At 38.1% G+C, this 20,191-nt stretch overlaps 1 protein-coding gene across 1 annotated transcript in view; it reads right to left on the bottom strand.

Annotated features, from left to right (window-relative positions):
* Positions 1-20,191, bottom strand: part of grik4 (glutamate receptor, ionotropic, kainate 4) — a 220,526-nt gene that overhangs the window by 93,681 nt on the left and 106,654 nt on the right. The window contains exon 6 of the mRNA XM_077610706.1: positions 2,052-2,216. Coding sequence (XP_077466832.1) covers positions 2,052-2,216 — 165 coding nt within the window. The remainder of the gene's footprint in view (positions 1-2,051; positions 2,217-20,191) is intronic.

Here is a 20,191-nt window from a genome sequence, read left to right as displayed (position 1 = left end):
GTAATTTTTTAATCCATTTTTTTCTGTGTTTTTAGTTCAAAAATCATTTTGTAAAATCTAAAAATATATTTTAAAAAAAGCTTAAATAAGCATTGTTTTAGATCTATAAAAAACTGAATATTCAGGACTTTTAATACAGTTCTTTTAATCCTTTTATAAAAAATATATATCTAAATATTATATCTAAAATGGTCCGGCCTACATGAAATCAAGTTGACGTTAAAGCGGCCTGTGAACCAACCAGTCTGACACCCCTGCACTAATGGATGTAATAGACATACGATTATAATAATAATATATTTTATGAATGATAAAAATGGAGGATAACAGGATAACCATTCAATGAATGCTACTTTCCAAATACGTGCTTTAATTTTTGGAAATGACAAATACATTTCTTGGATTCAACTCGCTAAAATACACATAGCACATGACTTTAATCTCCCATAGGACAAAACAGACATTTCCTGTGGATTTATAATCCCTGTCTTCCAATTAAACTTTCGGTGGTCAATGGCGCGAGACCGCCAAGTACAAGAACTACGTTAGTAAGAACACGTGTGTGTGTGTGGTTTGTGTGTCATACGAATGGTGTTGCTAGGCTAGGCGAACAGAATTAAACAGTTCCATGTATGAAAGAAGCAAAAAAAAGACATATTTCAGGTCTTCGCGGTGTGTATCCGAAGGCAGCGAATCGGATGATTAATAAGTAATCCCTCAGTCACCCGTGAGGTCTTCACAGTGCGTGTTCCCACACACATTTGTATGTCGTTTTTGTAGTTTCAGCAGATTATGAGGGTGAATGATGCGACCGCGAGCAAACGTGATCGAAATTCCACCGACACGTTTGGGCTCTTCGTACTGGCTTTTTCCAAGACAAGTATTGAGTTCAGTAAAGTCCATTTTCTTAGATTGATATGGATTTTTAACTGATCGATGTCAGCTATTTCAAAATGTTTAGTGGGTTGAGAGAATGGACAGAGACACAATGATGGCGCTATTGAGAAAATGACAACAGAGCTGAATGTTACAATATTGCGATACACTTGTGCATGTAAGCATTTTTGGCTGAAAACGTATTATACCTCAATGGCTATGTAGGGTTGCCAGATTATAATATTTGCTGTTTTTGTAGATGATAGTCATGCGAGTAGAAGGTATTCATGTGTTGCTTCACCCTTTATGTTCAAGAAAATCTTGCTTGACTGTTAAACGCTACTGTTTCTCATTACGTGTTAAATTAGCTGATTAAGATTGGTCGTAAATTTCCATTGAGCGTGGCAATGAAAATGTTTTTATCCATCAAGCGTTTGATTGTTTTGAAGAACCTTGCATTAAATTGATGTCAATTTCAATCATTTCTAAGATTACAAGTCAAGACATGGACTATATATAATTTTTTCTTGGTTGTAAGTGAGGTTTTTTTCGTTTCACCACGAAAACAAGTCAGCGTAATTAATAATCGTATGGACGGAATCATTATTGAAGAATAATTCATCTCTATTAGCCGCCATGTTCAAAAATATTAGCTCCTAAGCGCAATTGACATTTTCTGTGTGCACGTCACATGTTCAGAAAAGGAAAATATGCTAGTGTTAGTACATTTATGAGTTGATGACATTTTTTTAAATAAAAATATTTACTTGAATTGGAGAATTAATTGGGTGATAGCAATGTTAAACATTGGGAATATGCCATTTTTATTAGTATTTTTTACACAAAAAGGAACTTTATTATGTTTTCGAGTGGAATTTTTAGCTTTTTAATTGGAAGGACTTTTTAATGGTCATAATTTTGTAGGAATGTGAAAAACCTCATTCAGTTCTTAATTAGATTTTTACCACTTAACCACTCCAAGGTTTGGACAAATGCTATTGGATGATAAACTGTGGCTAACTCTTACCAATAGTCTATGCTACAAAATAACACATTTTTAATCATTTGCATTCATCCAAGGTGCATCAAAGAACTTTCATGATGAATGCAAAAAATGGCATCCTATTTATATGTTTATCCCATTAGTGTACGACTACAGAAAAGACATGACTCACTTGTTTCGCCCATTTCGTATTCACTGTCTCGAAGAAGCTCAAAGATGTCCACTTCGAGCTTTCCGCTAACGGAACGATTGCTGTTCCTGTTGATGTTTTCTTTGGCCAGCGTGATGGCCAGACGTTCTCCTCTGCTGCACTCCATTGGGTCATCAAGAATGGCGGCTACACAAAGAACAACACAAGGACCATGTTTTTAAAAAAAATGACAAGTGACCACGTAGCAAAAACTAAGGTCTTTCCCCTCTGTACGTGGCTCTTTAACCTTTGAATTGAATTCAATGCTTTATTGTCAATATACAAGTATACAAGCATAGTAGAATAGTCCTCTATAATCTTTTGTATCCACAATGACCTTTATGGATTCAAATGGAGTTAAGAAAGGAAATAGTCTGCTATCAGTAATAGGATGCAAACCATTACATTGTACAATAAAGAAAAAGGTATTATACTATCTGTGAAAGCGTTGCAAGGGTTGCAATTGCAAGTCGCCCTGATATCATCTTTTCATGTGGACTAAAGGCAAACCTCAGATTACAATATCTTCGACCTAAGACATTTCGATACCAGCGACTAATGTTCCAATTACTTCTTCCAGCACCGATGTTTCTGCCTCGCTTGTGCCGAGAGTATCTTTATACTTTTTTAACCCCTTTTTTTCTCAAAGATGGGGCTTCTTGGAACCCTTGTCCAGCCAAAACTAAACCAATTCTTTCTAGTCCAGACGGTGTGTTTATAGACAGCATTTCCAACCATTAGCATCGAAACCTGAACAATCCATGCAACGTATAGTTCATTTACAGTACTATTTTAAAATACAGTACCGTATTTTGCTGTTTAATACCCCCCATTTAAGATACCCGGGCATATTAAACGGCAGGGGTATATTAAATGGCGCGCAAACGGGAAAGTACGATCCACTACGCACTCATTATGCCATGATGGGGTGCATCAACGTTTTGCAGACTAAAGCGACTTACTGCTCAGGTGAAAACTACTTACTGCTGAGTAAAGTCTGACTTGGAATTTTAATGAACTCAAGTGTATCTATAATTATGCCCCCATGAACACCATACAAATCTTGCCAAAAAAGCCGAGTTGCCGTTTAATATACAAAGAAAATCACCATTTGAAGAAACTGTTCTTTAAACTGTTGCACGTGATGCGAAAGATTCGTGACCCGGTCCACCATCTCCTATATAAAATGATTGGTGAAATTACACCTACAACGAAACATGAATTATATAAGAAAAAATACTGCATATTTTCAAATATACAAAAAAAATTCAAGTTAGTAGAGCTGACCCTTGAATATTTGTGATTTCAAATCCCCGGGTATATTAAACGGCAGGGGTATATTAAATGGCGCATAAACAGGAGGCTCAAAAAAGCAAAATCCATTCAATATAACCGGGTATATTAAACGGCAAAATACGGTAGTCTTTTGCACTTGGACTCTTTATGATCTAACACACATAAAAATGTCTCTAAAGCCCCCCCAAAAACCTGAATCTCAGAAAATTCCAAATTCTTGCATGTCTATATCGCCATATTGAACACAACGTTATGAGTATTCTAATTTTAGCGATTTGACTGTTCTATTTTTACCCACTCACCCTTTATTTATCGTTCACACCCCCTGTTAAAAGCCCTTGGTAAGACTTATTGAAGCCGTGGATCTTGACATTCCCCTTTTGTTTTCACTCTTATATTTCTTCTCCCATTAGTGTTAAATTTCTTTGACAAGAACAAAATGTGTGAAAACACCCCCCCGGGCCAGGCGGAGTCTTAGCATGGCACATGGCAAGCATTTGAATACATGTAGCCCATGAAAGAAGAATCTGATGTCATCTGGCATTTAAAGCTTGTCAATATGTGACATTTAGCAAACAAGGAAGACTGATTTCACTCGGGAAAAAACATGAACGGCTCCTTGATCTGGCAATCAATGAGTCGCTGGAAGGTTCGCTCAGGCGGCGGACCATGCGAGAACGTCTGTGACGGCAAAAGCATTAAGAAGGGAAGAAAAAAAGGGATTCCTCCGAGAACGCCATGCCGCAAAACGTGATCTGAGGAGGTCTATTAGTGCCTGGAACAGATGCATTTTCTTTTGTAAACATGTACGCCTGGCTGGTTTGCGACAAAACACCCTTTGAGCATTGAACGGCGCCAAACTATTAAGCAAATCAACTTTTTTAAATCGACGATAACAGTTCAGTGAGGCACGCTGGGAGCTTTTTAATACACGGTGCAGTGCAATTACTGCATTGGCATTTTATGTCCTTTTATTTAAAGGCAGGCGCCGTTTTCGCAAGGGTATCGTTTGGAAATGTTAGCCTTGAGATGGTTGGTGCTTCCCCAACAGGTGTGGCGGTGGGTTGCCAATAGCTGCATCAGCTAGAGTAGATTGCAGACACCACGCAAATAGAGCACAACAAAATGAAGTAAAATCAATAAAACATAAAAGGAAATTAATAGAATTCGCCAACATTGATCTAATTCTAAAAATCAAGTCATTTGCTCCCGTTTTCAACGAAAATCAAGATAAATTGGGTCTATAGAAATGTTTTTGGTAGCTTGTTGTTCTTTTTTGGTCGCCTTTTGGTAAACAAAAATGAAGTAAAATCAACAAAACATAAAAGGAAATTAATAGAATTCCCCAAAATGTATCAAATTCTAAAAACCAAGTGATCGGTTGCTCCCGTTTTCAACGAAAACCACGATAAATTGGGCCTCTAGAAATATTTTTGGTAGCTTGTTGTTCTTTTTGTCACTTTTTGGTAAAAAAAAAATAAGTAAAATCAACAAAACATGAAAGGAAATGAATAGAATCCCCCCAAATTGATCAAATTCTAAAAATCAAGTCATCATTTGCTCCAATTTCCAACAAAACCAAGATAAATTGGGCTTGTAGAAAAAAAATTGGTCGCTAGTTCTTTTTTTTTCCATCTTTTGGTAAACAAAATTGAAGTAAAATCAACAAAAGTTAGAGGTGCTTTAAGATAGTGATTTCTTTTCATGGAAAATAAAGCAGTTAACATGCAAACTGGAGCAAAATAAAAAATACTTATAACCGTATGAAGCCGCAGTGCACCAGAAAAGTGCACTCATTATTATGTTATGCTGTTCTCAGTCAACATTAGAAGTGGGTGGTAGAGCCCATCAACTATTTGATGGCTTAAACGCTGTTGGATGCATCATAGCAACCAAAAGTAAACATGTAAAACTGGGATGTCATGCTACTGAATAATATTTCTTGTCCTCCAAGTTTAATGACTTGAAATACAAGAAAAGTACAAGTTCCCCACTTGCTGCTGCCTAGCTAACATATTACCCACTCCACATCCAGGCGTCCTTTTTGTGTAACGGCACAGAAAATTAAATAAAGGCTTCCACCCTTTTTAATCAAGCTCATGCACCACACTGGCGGACGTGCGCTGGGTGTCTTACATAATTAAAAAGCCTTGTTCTCACAAGACGAGGCGGAAAGAAATTCACTTCTTGTCGCCACGTAATGTAATTATGGAGCATACGGACCTAAAGATTGCGTGCAAATGGGCTGACGTGTTAAGTTGTGTTAATGTGAAGAAGAATGCTCAAAGATGAGAGTCTTATTGGCATTTCAATTGCTGGAATGGAATAAGAAGAAACAAGAATTGCCTCATCCCTAGAATACGGTCAAAGCTGTCCGAGGCAGAGCCTGACCAAAACAACTAATAAATAAAATACAAAACACCAATCCCACCCAGTATTTTCAATGTAGGACCAAAATATCAGCGGCGGTCCCTGAATTTGCTAGCGACGCCTTCAGCGAATCAATCCAACCCGCAAAAACTATTTTATGGCGATAAAACTTCCACTGCAGGTACAGCTTGCGACACAAAAAAATCATCAATAATAACCTCATACAATTGAAATATTACTTAGGAATATAGCCATATTTTACTCACCAAAAATCATTTTTAACTGTAAACAATATCCATCCTCCTTTCTTCCTTCCTTCTTTTCTATCGCCATCGAAGCTAATGCTGAAAGTTGAGCCTGTCCTGTCGTAATTCTGGCATAGTCCGTCTTGAAAATGGCTTTAAATCAACAAAACAATATATTTGCTTGTGCAGCATGCTCCAGATACAGTTTGGTAGCTCTGGCTAATCACTAGCCAATCATAGTTAGTGAAAGTGATGACATATCCCTATGCCTGCGAAAAGGCAATGACGTATCCCTACGCCTGCGAGAAGGCCTTGGTGTCACCAAATCGAATTCTGATTGGTTAAAGCAACAGTCTTATCGACGCTTATTTAATGCAGCAGAGCCTGCAGAACTGATTGTGAAGGCCTTGAGGCAGATTTCTGACCCTGGCAACAAATAATGGCTGAAATGTGATTGGTTAAATGCTTCAATATGAAAACACATCATGAAGCAGTGCAACCAGGGGGAAAAGCAATCAAAGTAAGCTAACAGACAATTTGGAATTATTTAATCAGTATTGATGGACAAAATATAATATATGATTCAGATATTTTAGGCCAGCAGAGAAGGCCTTGAAGGCCCTAACGGCACACCACTGCAAAATATAAAAGCCATCTGACACAGATGAGGTTAAGCCTATCCCAGTTGACTTTGATGGATGAGCTAAGTACACGAACAACTGTCATGACTGCCATTCACGTCAGCAGTATTTTTAGATTACGAACGGGAAAACAGAGCGCCTGACGCTCAAACTCCACACGGGAAGTTTGGCGTCTACCAACGACACGGGAAAATGTCTCCATTTTAAAACTGAAAAGTTATTCGCCCAATTCCGGGAAGTTTGTAAAAGCACTCGGCACTTTGCTGTGACAATGTCAGCATGATTACAGGACATCCACAAAGCGTGAAATGCACCAGTGGTGTACCTGTCAGCCGAGCACTCAGATTGATGAAACAGACACAGTCGGGTCATAAAGGGAGTGGCAGGTGTCAAATAAGACAAATTGCAAGACGTAACACAAAGCCAACAAAGTGTTACAAAGGACTCTTCAATCCCATAAGACAAAATATGTACAAAAGGAAAGTGTAAAGTGCTCATTCATTCATTTACTGTACCGCTTATCCTCGGAGGGGGGTGCTGGAGCCTATCCCGACCAACTATGGGGACGCCCTAAATCGGTGGACAGCCGATCGCAGGGCACAGCGAGACAAAGGTCAACTATTCATGCACGCGCTCATAGCTAAGGGTAATTTAGAGCACATGTGTCAAAGTGGCGGCCCGAGGGCCAAATCTGGCCCGCCGCATCATTTTGTGTGGCCCGGGAAAGTAAATCATGAGTGTCGACGTTCTGTTTTAGGATCAAATTCAAATGAAGAGTATAGATGTATATTAAATTTCCTGATTTTCTCCCTTTTAAATCAATAATTGTCATTTTTTAATCCATTTTTTCTGTGTTTTTAGTTCAAAAATCATTTTGTAAAATCTAAAAATATATATAAAAAGCTAAATTAAACGTTGTTTTAGATCTATAAAAACTGAATATCAGGGTTTTTAATCTAGTTATTTTAATCCATTTATTAAAAAAATCTAAATATTATATTTAAAATGGTCCCGCCCACATGAAATCAAGTTGACGTTAAAGCGGCCCGCGAACCAACCCGAGTCTGACACCCTTGATTTAGAGTGTTCGACCAACCTAGCATGCATGTTAGTTGGCGGAAACCGGAGTACCCTAAGAAAACCCATACAGGCAATCTCTAGAAGGGCTTGTGCCTTCTTTTAATGAGATGTGAGGCCATAAATAAACATGGTTTTACCTGCAGAGAATTGACATAGTTGGCAGGATTTTGTATTTTTTTTAAACAAGTCCGGTCACGCAGACTCGAGCTGTCCGGCTAACTCCAACCCGCCCAGTCCACCGCGTCTGTGATTGAATCGACGATACACAAGACATAAAAGCGTAAACCACCAGAGGTCTCACACTGTTCGAAACACCACGTCGGACCATACACACACACACCATTCCCTCATTTCCAGATGCTACCACAACGTACGGACTGAATGCCAAATCTAGAGTGCCTGAAATGTAGAAAAACTCAATTAAATCAGCCGGGCCAAGACCAATACTCCAAATCCCGATGTCCTCGTACACAGCGACTAACTAATCCCCCTTCTGGGGCTTTGTAGCTGCTGGAAAGAATTTGGACATCTGAAGGAATGGCTTACGTTTGACAGTGGTGCGAGGGTGAGTGAGCAACGGTTGATATGCAAAGACAGCCCGCGAGTGCGGTTCACTGAACCCCTCGACACACGGGAGTGGGCTCGTCTTAGGAAGCAAAACAGAGAATCCCAAAGTTGGGAGATGGGGATAGATAACCTAGACCAAGGGTGTCAGACTCGGGTTGGTTCGCGAGCCGCATTAACGTCAACTCAATTTTATGTGGGCCGGACCATTTTAGATATAATATTTAGATATTTTTAAAATAAACTGATTAAAAGAACTGGATTAAAAAGCCCTGAATATTCAGTTTTTTAGAGATCTAAAACAATGTATATTTTAGCATTTTTTATATATTTTTAGATTTTACAAAAAGATTTTGGAACTAAAAACACAGAAAACAATGATTGAAAAAATTACAATTATTGATTTAAAAGGGGGAAAATCAGGAAATTTAATATACATCTATACTCTTTATTTTAACTTGATCCTAAAACAGAAAGTCAGCACTCATGATTTACTTTCCCGGGCCACACAAAATGATGCGGCGGGCCACATTTGGCCCCCGGGCCGCCACTTTGACACCCGTGTCCCAGACAGACAACGCCTTCTAATTTTCATTTGCAGAGACGGCAGATGAGCGCGGCGAGTGGAGAGTCGTAGCAAATTAGAAGCGTTAATGTACGTTTGCGACTGCTGTATTACCTCTTCATTTAGTTTCAGAACATAAAGTCCAGGCACTGTAACCTTTATGCCTAATATAAACTGGATGAAGAATAAAAACTGCACGCGACTATCATCAATGAGCAACAATTATCCCGTTGAGTACTCGGCTACCTTAACAATTCCGGTCGGGGATGATTTAGGGCTATATAAACAAATGTAACTTCCTAACGTGCACAATAGTATTCTCATACCAGCAGCGGCGGGCCGTGAATTTCTAAGCGACGCCTTCAATTCTATATCTGAATCAATCCAACCCTCAAAAACTATTTTATGGCTATTAAACATTTACTGGAGCTACAGCTGTGACACATAAAAAATCATCAATAATAACCTCATACAATTGAAATATTATTTAGGAATATCGCCATATTTTACTCACCAAAAATCTTTGTTATTTGTACAAAAAATGCATCGTCCTTTCTTTCCTCCTTTTCTATCGCCATCAAAGCTAATGCTAAAAGTCGAGCCTGTTCTGTCATATTTCTGGCATACGTTTGTATTCGATTTAGTGCTGAAAATGTTGGTTCCCGGTTGTGACAGGCTTGCTTACTTCGGAGTTGTCCGACCTTTCTTAATGATATCTAGCTTTTCTTGAAAAGTCCGTCTTGAAAATGGCTTTGACAGTAAATCTTCAAACAAATCCATTTCTTCTCCTCCTTCAGCCATTGCAGGTTGACAAAACCACTATTAAATCAACACAACAATATATTTGCTAGTGCAGCTTGCTCCAGATACAGTTTGGTAGCTCTGGCTCGTCCACTCTATCACTAGCCAATCATAGTTGGTGAAAGGGATGACGTATCCCTATGCCTGCGAGAAGGCATTGGTGTTTCCAACTCGAAATCTGATTGGTTAAAGCAACAGTTTTATCAACGCTTGTTTTATGCAGCAGAGCCTGCAGAACTGATTTTGAAGGCCTCAAGACAGATTTCTGACCCTGGCAACAAATAATAGCTGAAATGTGATTGGTTAGATGCTTCAATATGAAAACACACATCTGGAAGCAGTGCAACCAGAAGCAAAAGCAATGAAAGGAAGCTAACAGACAATTTGGAATTATTTAATAAGTATTGATGGACAAAATATAATATATAATTCAGATATTTCTTAGGCCAGCAGAGAAGGCCTTGAAGGCCCTGACGGCCCGCTACTGGTTAAATCTGATGCCATCTTTGAAAATATAGAATGAGTAGCGTGCTCTGTTGTCATTGCCAAAGACATTTAAAGGAAGCTGACAAACAATTTAGAATTATCTAATAAGTTTTCATGGACAAAACATAATTAACATCAGTCTGTGATTCAGATATATTTTTTAGGCCAGCAGAGAAGGACTTGCAGGCCCTGACGATCCACCACTGCATACCAGTAGAGTTATTATTTCGGAACATATTCAACGGCAAGGATTCACTTGCTGTTAAGCTGTTGGACTTGTAGTAAAAGTGAAAATATATTCAATTGAGTATTGCCCCGAGATAGGCTCACAAAAAATGATGTAAGCGGGTTTAATGTACTGTGGCCAGTTATTATTAGAGAAGAAGTGAGAGGAATGGCTATTGGGGTAAACCTAGTTTCATCCGTTCATTGATTCATTCATGGGGAGATCAATCTGTCGGACTCAGAACATGATGACAGCCCAAGAAATATGCATTGTGAGGTGTCTTGCAAAGTTATTGTCAACGCTGGGAACAGTGATGACATCATGCGTGAAAGGCTTTGGGCTTTCTAAGGGATGAAAGATGAATACGCGCCAAGACAGGAGAGTAGACACTGACTGGAACATATTCCAGCGCATTTGTAGGTCAGAAAGCGCTTTGATGGATAAACATGACAAAAGAGGCCCGTTTCAAACCTATAAGTCGTTCTTTTGTGCGTACATTTTATAAAGAGAAGTGTATCGTTCAAGGGCAAGCATGGATATCCAGTTGTTCATATACGGTGAACATTTTTACCTTAGTAACGATTGACACGTCTCAGTAATTGTAACTGTATATACTGCACTTTAAATGTACAAATGTCCATTTGTAAATAATAGAATCTTCTATTTAAGGTGAGGACTCGAGTTGGAGTGGTCTTTATTTGCTAATTGTTATTTACAGACGTAGTTTATATTAAAACGGGGAGCCACATAGTAACAAATGACACGTCCCAGTCATAGACTCTACATACTGCACTTTAATGTACAAATTTTCATTTGTAAATAATAGAATCTGCTATTTAAGGTGAGGACTCGAGTTGAAATGGTCTTTATTTGCAAATTTTGATTTACAGATGTGGTTTATATAGAAACGGGGAGCCATTTATGACAGAAATATGCCATAAAGTCACCGGTGAAAACTTACTCTGCTATTAATAAGTGAGACGTTCCGTGTTTTTATTCAGGCAAATTTAAAAACAGATTAAAATCTATTTTTGAAGGAGACTAAAAAAAACAATGTTCTTCATATATGTGCACGAAAAATTGCATCCACATTTTCCAATACCCTTAAATCATGAATAATCCCTGTAATAAAAAAGTAAATAGAGACGGCTATTGATAAACAGTCGCATACGGTTAAGTCGCCCTCCGTCTTTGTGTCAAAATGACCCAAAAGTAATGAAAGTCGGAAACTGTGAGGGCGCTATAATGACTATAATGGCAAGACGAGGCAGCTTATAAATCAAAGAAAATGAATGAACGGGTTTGAGTGGACTTATTTAAATCAACAGATGGCTGTTGAAACAATGAGTGTATGACGAGTGCGCCGCAAGGTTAATCTCAACAAGGACAATAGAGTCGAGGACTAGATGGATGCTTGTTATTATAGCGGATATCACCATGATGTGGCAGTTGGAGTTTGAATTCAGAACCCGAGGGATGAAATGCTGGCAGGTTGGTGGGTAAAAAGAGGCGGGGGGAGTGAAAAAGAAAATAACTCTTGGGTAATTTTCGTTCTCACTGGGTGTCATTAGCTGTCAGTTGAACTATCTCCCTCAACGGGATTGGTCCTCAAGATGGAGGCAGAGAAGGTCAAAGAAAAATAGCGGTTTAATAAAGGGTTAAGTGGTAAGAATGGAAAACATTTATCCTCCCAAAAAATATATAATGTCTATGTGAGAATGCTGTGTTAACTGCAGAAGGGCTATGATATTTTGGGGGATTGGATTGGATTGGATAACTTTATCCATCCCGTATTTGGGAAATTTCGTTGTCACAATAGCAAGAGGGTGAGGATGCAGATATAGGAAAGGCATTTTAGACATAAATAGATAGGTCACATGTGTCAAAGCAGCGGCCCGGGGGCCAAATCTGGCCAGCCGCATCATTTTGTGTGGCCCGGGAAAGTAAATCATGAGTGCCGACTTTCTGTTTTAGGATCAAATTAAAATGAAGAGTATAGATGTATATTAAATTTCCTGATTTTCCCCCTTTTAAATCAATAATTGTAATTTTTTAATCCATTTTTTCTGTGTTTTTAGTTCAAAAATAATTTTGTAAAATCTAAAAATATATTTTTAAAAAAAGCTAAAATAAACATTGTTTTAGATCTATAAAAACTGAATATTCAGGGATTTTAATCCAGTTCTTTTAATCCATTTATTAAAAAAAATCTAAATATATCTAAAATGGTCCGGCCCACATGAAATCGAGTTGATGTTAATGCGGCCCGCGAACCAACCCGAGTCTGACACCCTTGAGAGAGGTAATAAGTACATAAATAAATAAATGAATAAATATATAAATAAGCGTGTTGCTGAAATATATAAAGATATATATATACACGCAAACTTACATATATAAACATATATACATACATACACACACAGATGTACATGTATACATACGGTAGGTCTTAACACTCAGCCATTTGTTTTGTTAGTGTTGCCATATGCATTGGATTACACTCGTCTGTTTATTCTTCCACATGACAAAGATGAAACATGTTACGATTTAATACGCTTCTGGATTTGTCTCGTGTTACATTCAGTAACTAAGGATTCTTTCTGGAAGTCCTCTCGGACTCATTTGCCTTTTAAATGGAGCTTACTTCTAAAACAGGCAAAGGTTCACAGCATATAGACTAAAAAAAACATCCTATTCAATCCTAATATATGTAATTCTCATTAAATCAGCAGTGTATTTTTGTAACGAGCTAGAGGTCATTGGAAAGTGTGCGATGGTAAATGAAGGAGACTGAATAAAGCGGAGTTAGCATTCAAAATATGGAGATGACGTTATGCAGAGGAGAAGGGTCATTGAATGGCGGGATGGCTTGGGAAAATATGCAAGTCCTTTCGCTCTTGAAAGGACAACACTGACATCCGTCTACAAAAATAGACTCGTGTTAATCAATTACTGTTCCAGGTTTTAATTCGTCTCATGTTGCCATCCTGAAAACAAGATCAAAATAGATCTTCAGGACAAAAGAAAGCAAGGACAAAAACAAAAACAAAGCGTAAGACCACATTCTGAAAAATCATATCTAGGACTCAGTGTTCCAGACGAAGTAGCACTTTATTGAAGAACTCAAAATAGAGTCGAGGAGGAAATCGGCAGCCCACGAGAGAATCAAAGTACTTTAGCAGAGATGAGAGAGATCAACAATGAAATCTGGGAGATATAGATTGAGAGCGCAGAGAGAAAGATGTTCTAAGAGAGGAGCGATGGAAAGTTACATGCGAATGTTGAAGAGTTTGGTCTGAGGGGAGTCGAAGTTCCCGCAATCGTCCTCAATAAATGTCCGGTGGGAACAAACGAGGAATCAATGACAATTATGGCGCGGCGCTGTTTGCCTAGATTCACGGGTCATCGTCATTAGTTCGGGAAGGCACTTGTTACGACTCCCCCTGTTGGTAAGATGTACCAGGGAGTCACAACTACCACAGCAGAAAAACCCAGCCGATAAGGAGACAGACACACAAGGGAATTAACATTAAATGATAATTTAGTCCACAGAAAACCGGGACTACGGGACGACATAGGACAAGGGTGTCAGACTCGGGTTGGTTCGCGGGCCGCTTTAACGTCAACTCGATTTCATGTGGGCCGGACCATTTAAGATAAAATATTTTGATTTTTTATTAATAAATGGATTAAATGAACTGGACTAAAGGCCCTGAATATTCTTTTTTTTTTTAGATCTAAAACAAAAAAATGTTTATTTTAGCTTTTTTAAAATATATTTTTAGATTTAACAAAATGATTATTTAACTGAAAACACAGAAAAAAATGATTAAAAATTACAATTATTTATTTAAAAGGGGGAAAATCAGGAAATTTAATATACATCTATACTCTTCATTTTAATTCGATCCTAAAAACAGAAAGGCGGCACTCATGATTTACTTTCTCGGGCCGCACAAAATGATGTGGCGGGCCAGATTTGGCCCCCGGGCCGCCACTTCGACACCGGTGGTGTAGAGGTTGCGAATATTGCCGCAGTTCGAGAGTGGACGCGAAGTCTCGACAATAATCCTCAGTGCTTCGTGGCGGGATTATATTCCGTAATCTGATGTAAAGGGATAAGGAGAAATCTAAGTGGAACACCCATCTACTCACCCTGTCCTAGTGCTAGTGACAGACAGTACATAAGGGGTTGGGGGGGGGGGGGGGGGGGTATGCCATAGACGCAACGCTGATAACAGCAGACCTGTCAAATGATTCAGGGTAGAGTAAGTTAATATCACAGCTGACTGCACAGGAAAACTTGGACAACTTAACTATACGTGGTCAAAAAAAATCGTACAGATGCAGTCTTAAAATGGGCTTAATTGCATTTGTGGTTATATTATCATTGATATCTATGGATGGTGTCCTCCAATTAAATATCCAATAAACACCCCGATATTCAAACGCTATACCTGTATAGATTTGCGCTTGTAAATAATGGGAATTTGTAGTTTTTTTGGATCATGTGGTTATTTTTACCCTATTACGTAGTGTAGGACGTTGTTTTCTGCCCAGTAACAAGTGGTTCAGGGACTGATAAATAACTAGTCAGTATCTGATGTGACAGACATGACAAACATTAAGAAGAAAATTTGATATAAATGAGAATTTGGGGGCTACAAAAATAAGCCTTGGATCTTTAAAGGGAGCAAAAAAAACTTGAATTAAGGAAACTATTCACGTCTTCACTGCACTACATTAAAAAACACCTTTTACGAGCACTCTAAGCACTAAAGCCTTTTCTTTAGTACCTTTTTTTTCTATTCTAGATAAAGATATTAGTTTAGAGAACTAATCAAAAGTGTAGCTACAATTCTTTTGACTGACTGGTAACCACAACAATGTCTCCTGGGTTCATGATGTCCACTTTAAAACCCCTCAAGAGACCCTTGATCCAACTTTCCAGCCCCGAGGCATTCTGTCCAATTGCTACCCAAAGAATAGCCGGACTCCAGGGGGGCTTATCAAACCCAAACGTTCAACCAGAAAAGGTCATCTTGCTTCCTAACACACGCATGAAGTTACCTTTAAAGTTTTTAACATTGCAGCTTTTTTCTGAGGCGACACAAATGATATTTGGCGTCTTGTATATTTATCATGTCAAGCCTGATGGTGTCTTTACTTATTATTCTATTTGGTTGAATTAACACAATTAACAGAATGACAACGACATGTAAAACTCTCGCTTCAGTGCATTCGGATAAATTGGGCATCTTTTAATTATCCCAAAAGAGAAACAACAACTGTGTCTCTCGATGCTTAAAGACGCATATAAATGCCCTGTTTAATTGGCAAATGCTGTCTTTTATGACTCGGATCAAAATCCACTCCACAAAAAAGCAATTTGTGCTGCGAAAAAGCCAACAACGCTCCAATTTCCCATTCAGAGCAATTCTATGCGTTCCATGCATTACATGTGGCCATTTTTAAGCCTTAAATGTCTACTTATTGAATTTTTCACAACGTATTACTCCAACAGAAATAATTCTACTAGGACTGCCATTTGTCTGCCCTTCTGCGACTCACTCTATATTGTAACAATTTTAAGCAATTACCTTGAAAGTGTCGCTGAAAAAAAAGCGTCTGTAGTGCACAAAAAAATTCATCTCTGAATTAACTTTTAAGGGTGATTAACATCAAGAAAACTTTGCGGGTTTATACGGTTCACGGATAACAATTATTCCCATCCGTGGAGAGTTTGAAGCACTCTGATTTTTATTTTCTGCTTCTATTAGCTTAACATACCTGTCAACTTTTACGTTTTTTCCGTATTTTATACGTTTTTTGATCATTTCAAATTGTTTATGCTGTATAACAACTGTACAGGATTTTTTTTTCAAGTAACTTTTTTGCAAAAAGATCTTGTTATACCAATTTCGGCTCTAATTTGGGTGGTCTCAGTCACTGTTAGCAGACGAAAACGCTTAACATACCTGTCAACTTTTACGTTTTTCCATATTTTATACGTTTTTTGATCATTTCAAATTGTGTATGCTGTATAACAACTGTACAGGATTTTTTTAAGGTACCTTTTTTGTAAAACCGGTCTAGTTTTACCTATTTTGGCTCTAATCAGGGTGGTCTCGGTCACTGGTAGCAGACAAAAAAGTCATCGCCGACTGCTAATATTATTGTCATGCTTTAAGAATAATATCCACACACGTATTTCTCTTTCATTTTCACTATATAGCGAAAATATAGAGAACATTTTAGACTTTTTCGTGCTCCTTATGTGAATAAATATGTCGTATTCGTACATTTTTTTTAAATCACTAAATAAGGGGAATTGCAATCATTGATTAGCGGAGCAATTGGCAATTTTGCCTTAATTTTAGTGAAGAATATGTGCCGCGTTGCTTTCGTACATATTTTTTTTTAAATCTCTAAATAAGGGGAATTGCAATCATTGATTAGGTGAGCAATTGTCAATTTTGCCTTAATTTCACATGAATATGCAACGCTTAGCTTTGAAAATGTCGCTCTCCAATGTGCTGAAGTCGAATATGCAACACTTGGCTTTGAAAATGTCGCTGTCCAAAGTTCTGAAGTCATTGTTAAAGTGGCCAACCTTTACCACGGTCTCTTATTTCCACGCAGCAGCAGAAAAAAAGACAGCAGGAGTGAACATGTGCTAAACTTTTAAGACGTGAAGAATGGGAACATGATTATAAAAAGTGTTTCCTTGGCATGCATATCCAGTAATCAAATCTTCCCTTCTAATTCGCCTTAAAAGCAGCGCTGTCCACGACACACGCGGCGGCGTAATGGATGAGGAGAGCCGAGCTCGCTGCCACAACAACCCGAACGGCCTGGGAAGGAAATTGATGTCCTTGTCTTGGAAGATGCAGCGTTGGAAGGTGCAAATGTGCTCGGAATAAGAATCAAGCAGGAAATGTCCTCTTTTTTTGCTTTCTGGACCAAAATGGGCAAAAGAACAAATTCCTCCAATTGAAGCCAAAGTGGCTTACAAAAAAGACAGGCAATATTAATGAGATTGTTGTGGTTTTTAAGTCATTCATGATTTGAATACATAGAGAGGCCAAGTAGTAGAATACACTGTCCAAGTCAGCCTGAGGGGAACAGCTGTGCGAGGGTTTCTCGTTTTTTGCATGCTGGGATGCAGCAAATTAAAGGATTAAATATTAACGGGATTCAAGCGACAGTTGACTCTTTTTATGCCCAGTCTTGAGTAGTTTTTGGAAAAGGCTTAGAACATAGACCTCAAAGTTGAGAGGACTTGGATAGGAATCTTAAACATGCAATTTTTGTGCAGTTTGCTTATTCCAGTGACCTTTACCAAAATTGAATGGATTAATAAAATGTTAAAAAAAAAGCCAACTCAGTCACCGTCGGGCTCAAAATTGTTCATAATTATTACTAAATGGTGAATATTTTGGATTTTTTTTCTATTTCTTTCTTTTTAATTCTATGCGAAGACAATTAAATTACGAATGAATCATCTGAAAACTTTTACTATGTGTTTTAACATTAAAAATAGACAATAACATTTGCCTCTTCACCTTGGCTGACACGTGTGTGTGTGTGTGTATGTGTGTGTATGTGTGTGTGTGTGTGTGTGTGTGTGTGTGAGTGTGTATATGTGTGTGTAAATTTGTCCAATTGGTTTCGGCGGATTGAAACTTTCACTTGTTCCGGTTAAATACTCTTATTTAAATGCTTTTGCTTTTCTTCCCTCTTCCCTATTTTCCTCCTCCGAACGTGCCAACAAATTTGTAATTTCATGCTTTCTTCCTTCGCATCTCCACAGGCATAATAAGATTTAGTTTGTACATTGCGCGCAGGGGGAGACGGAGCACTCGAAAAGATCCTATCAAATTAGCCATTTTAATTATTTGGAATAATGTAAAGCAGGGAGAATAGCTATAATACAAGATTTATGTTGAAAACAATTTTAGTCAGACGGCTTTTACAAGACATTCGGGGACCACCAGGCAGGTTTGCCTAATGGTTAAGTCTACACCCACCCCACCCACCTGCCTGGCGCCAAAAAGGCAAGTGGAATAAACTCCAGCAAAAAAAATAGACAGGGTGCCTTATAATCCAGTGTGCTTTAAATATGGAAAAAAATTTAAAATGTGTCATTCATTGAGGGTGCGCCTTATAGTCGTAAAAATGCGATATATATCTCGCATTTTTACGACTATAAGGCGCACTGCATTATAAGGCGCACTGTCAATGAATGACACATTTTAATTTTTTTTTCCATATTTAAAGCACACTGGATTATAATATATATATATATATATATATATATATATATATATATATATATATATATATTTGGGCCACTTTAGAACACAGAATTGGTGAATATGGTGGGGGTTTTTTTGCATTAAATTACTGACAAACATTTTGTTAAAAAAGAAAAAAAAGGCTATATCCTCTGGGATTAAAGTTACAAAAAAATGCAGGCGGATTTTACCATAAATTCGAATTTGCTTCATTTTTAATGGGACATCTTATTCCCTCTTGGGAAGGAAAGCACACAAATATTTGTGCAACTGATTGCATATGGTTGCTCCCTCTAATAAACCATCGGAAAATGTTTTGCCAGACTATTTTTTATTTATTTTTGTATAATATGGGGCGGCTAAAATGCTTAACTTGTCTCTTTCCTTCCCATATTAGTAGAATTACCCACGCAATTACCAATTTACTTCCAATTATCATAGTTAAATGGCCAATATTTGTTGGATAATACACTGTTTGGAACAATGAGCAGTAATTTATAAAAATATGAACTGTATAATAACACAAGGCTGAAGCAAAAGTATTACTATTGCTGATGCTGTTAAATAAATGAGACTCCTCTTGTTCTAAGTAATAGCCAATATTAATCAACAAACGTCCATTCTAATTACAATTTGAATAATTCAGCCATTGCAAGTAGCAAGGTTGCGACGGCTATATTTTATAACACCCAAAGGACTAGAGGGCAAATGAGCAAATATGAATCTCAATTCATTTTTAACAAACCACTGGAGGATTCATTCACTTATCAACATGTGCTTTTGTTTCAGTGTGTGTGTGTATAATTGAAAAGACACAAGCAGAACATGGTTGTTGACTGTAACCATATCATATTTCTTGAATATTTTATGTGGTGGGCTGACCTCAGCGTGCAAGTAGTGTGCGTAATTGCATAACATCTATCTGCTCTGTCATGGCGGCCATTTAAAAAAAAGCTGTGTTCTTCCCTTAAGGGTCCTTTACCTAGCTACGTTCGGCGCTAGCCTTATTAAAAGCCGAGATTTATTCTAAACGCTCCCTCGGGGTGGCCAATATCTCTGGGTGGAAATTGTCCCACTCTTGACAGAAGACATTATTAAATGCTCAAAGTCAAGCAAGTGGAAGCTTGAAAGTCCAATCTTTATTAGGACAGAACTTACTTGAGAACATTTCAAAACGTTATCTTATTTGTTCATTCGTTTTATGAATTGCTTAGCCTCACAAGGGTCAAATGGGGGTGCTGGAGCTAATCGCAGCTAAGTACGGACACCAGGCGGGGGAGAACCTCAATCGGTGGGCAGCCAATCACAAGGCACGATGAGAAATGACCCATTTAAAGTGTTCAAACAGACTAGAACGCATGTTTTTGGAATGTGGGAGGAAACGGGAGTACTCGGAGAAAACCCACGCAAGCCGAAGGAGAATATGTAAATTACACACAGTGAGAACCGACGGAGAATTGAACCCACGAGCCCAGAACTGCGAGGCCGACGCACTGACCACTTGCCACCCAACTTTACTTACTTGCGCAAATTATTTATTTCTAAATT

The sequence above is a fragment of the Stigmatopora argus genome, chromosome 10 (genome assembly GCF_051989625.1).
Source record: "Stigmatopora argus isolate UIUO_Sarg chromosome 10, RoL_Sarg_1.0, whole genome shotgun sequence".
In the NCBI taxonomy this organism is placed as follows: Eukaryota; Metazoa; Chordata; class Actinopteri; order Syngnathiformes; family Syngnathidae; genus Stigmatopora; species Stigmatopora argus.
Note: the sequence above shows the minus strand (reverse complement) of the source record. Positions and strands in the feature narration are given on the sequence as shown.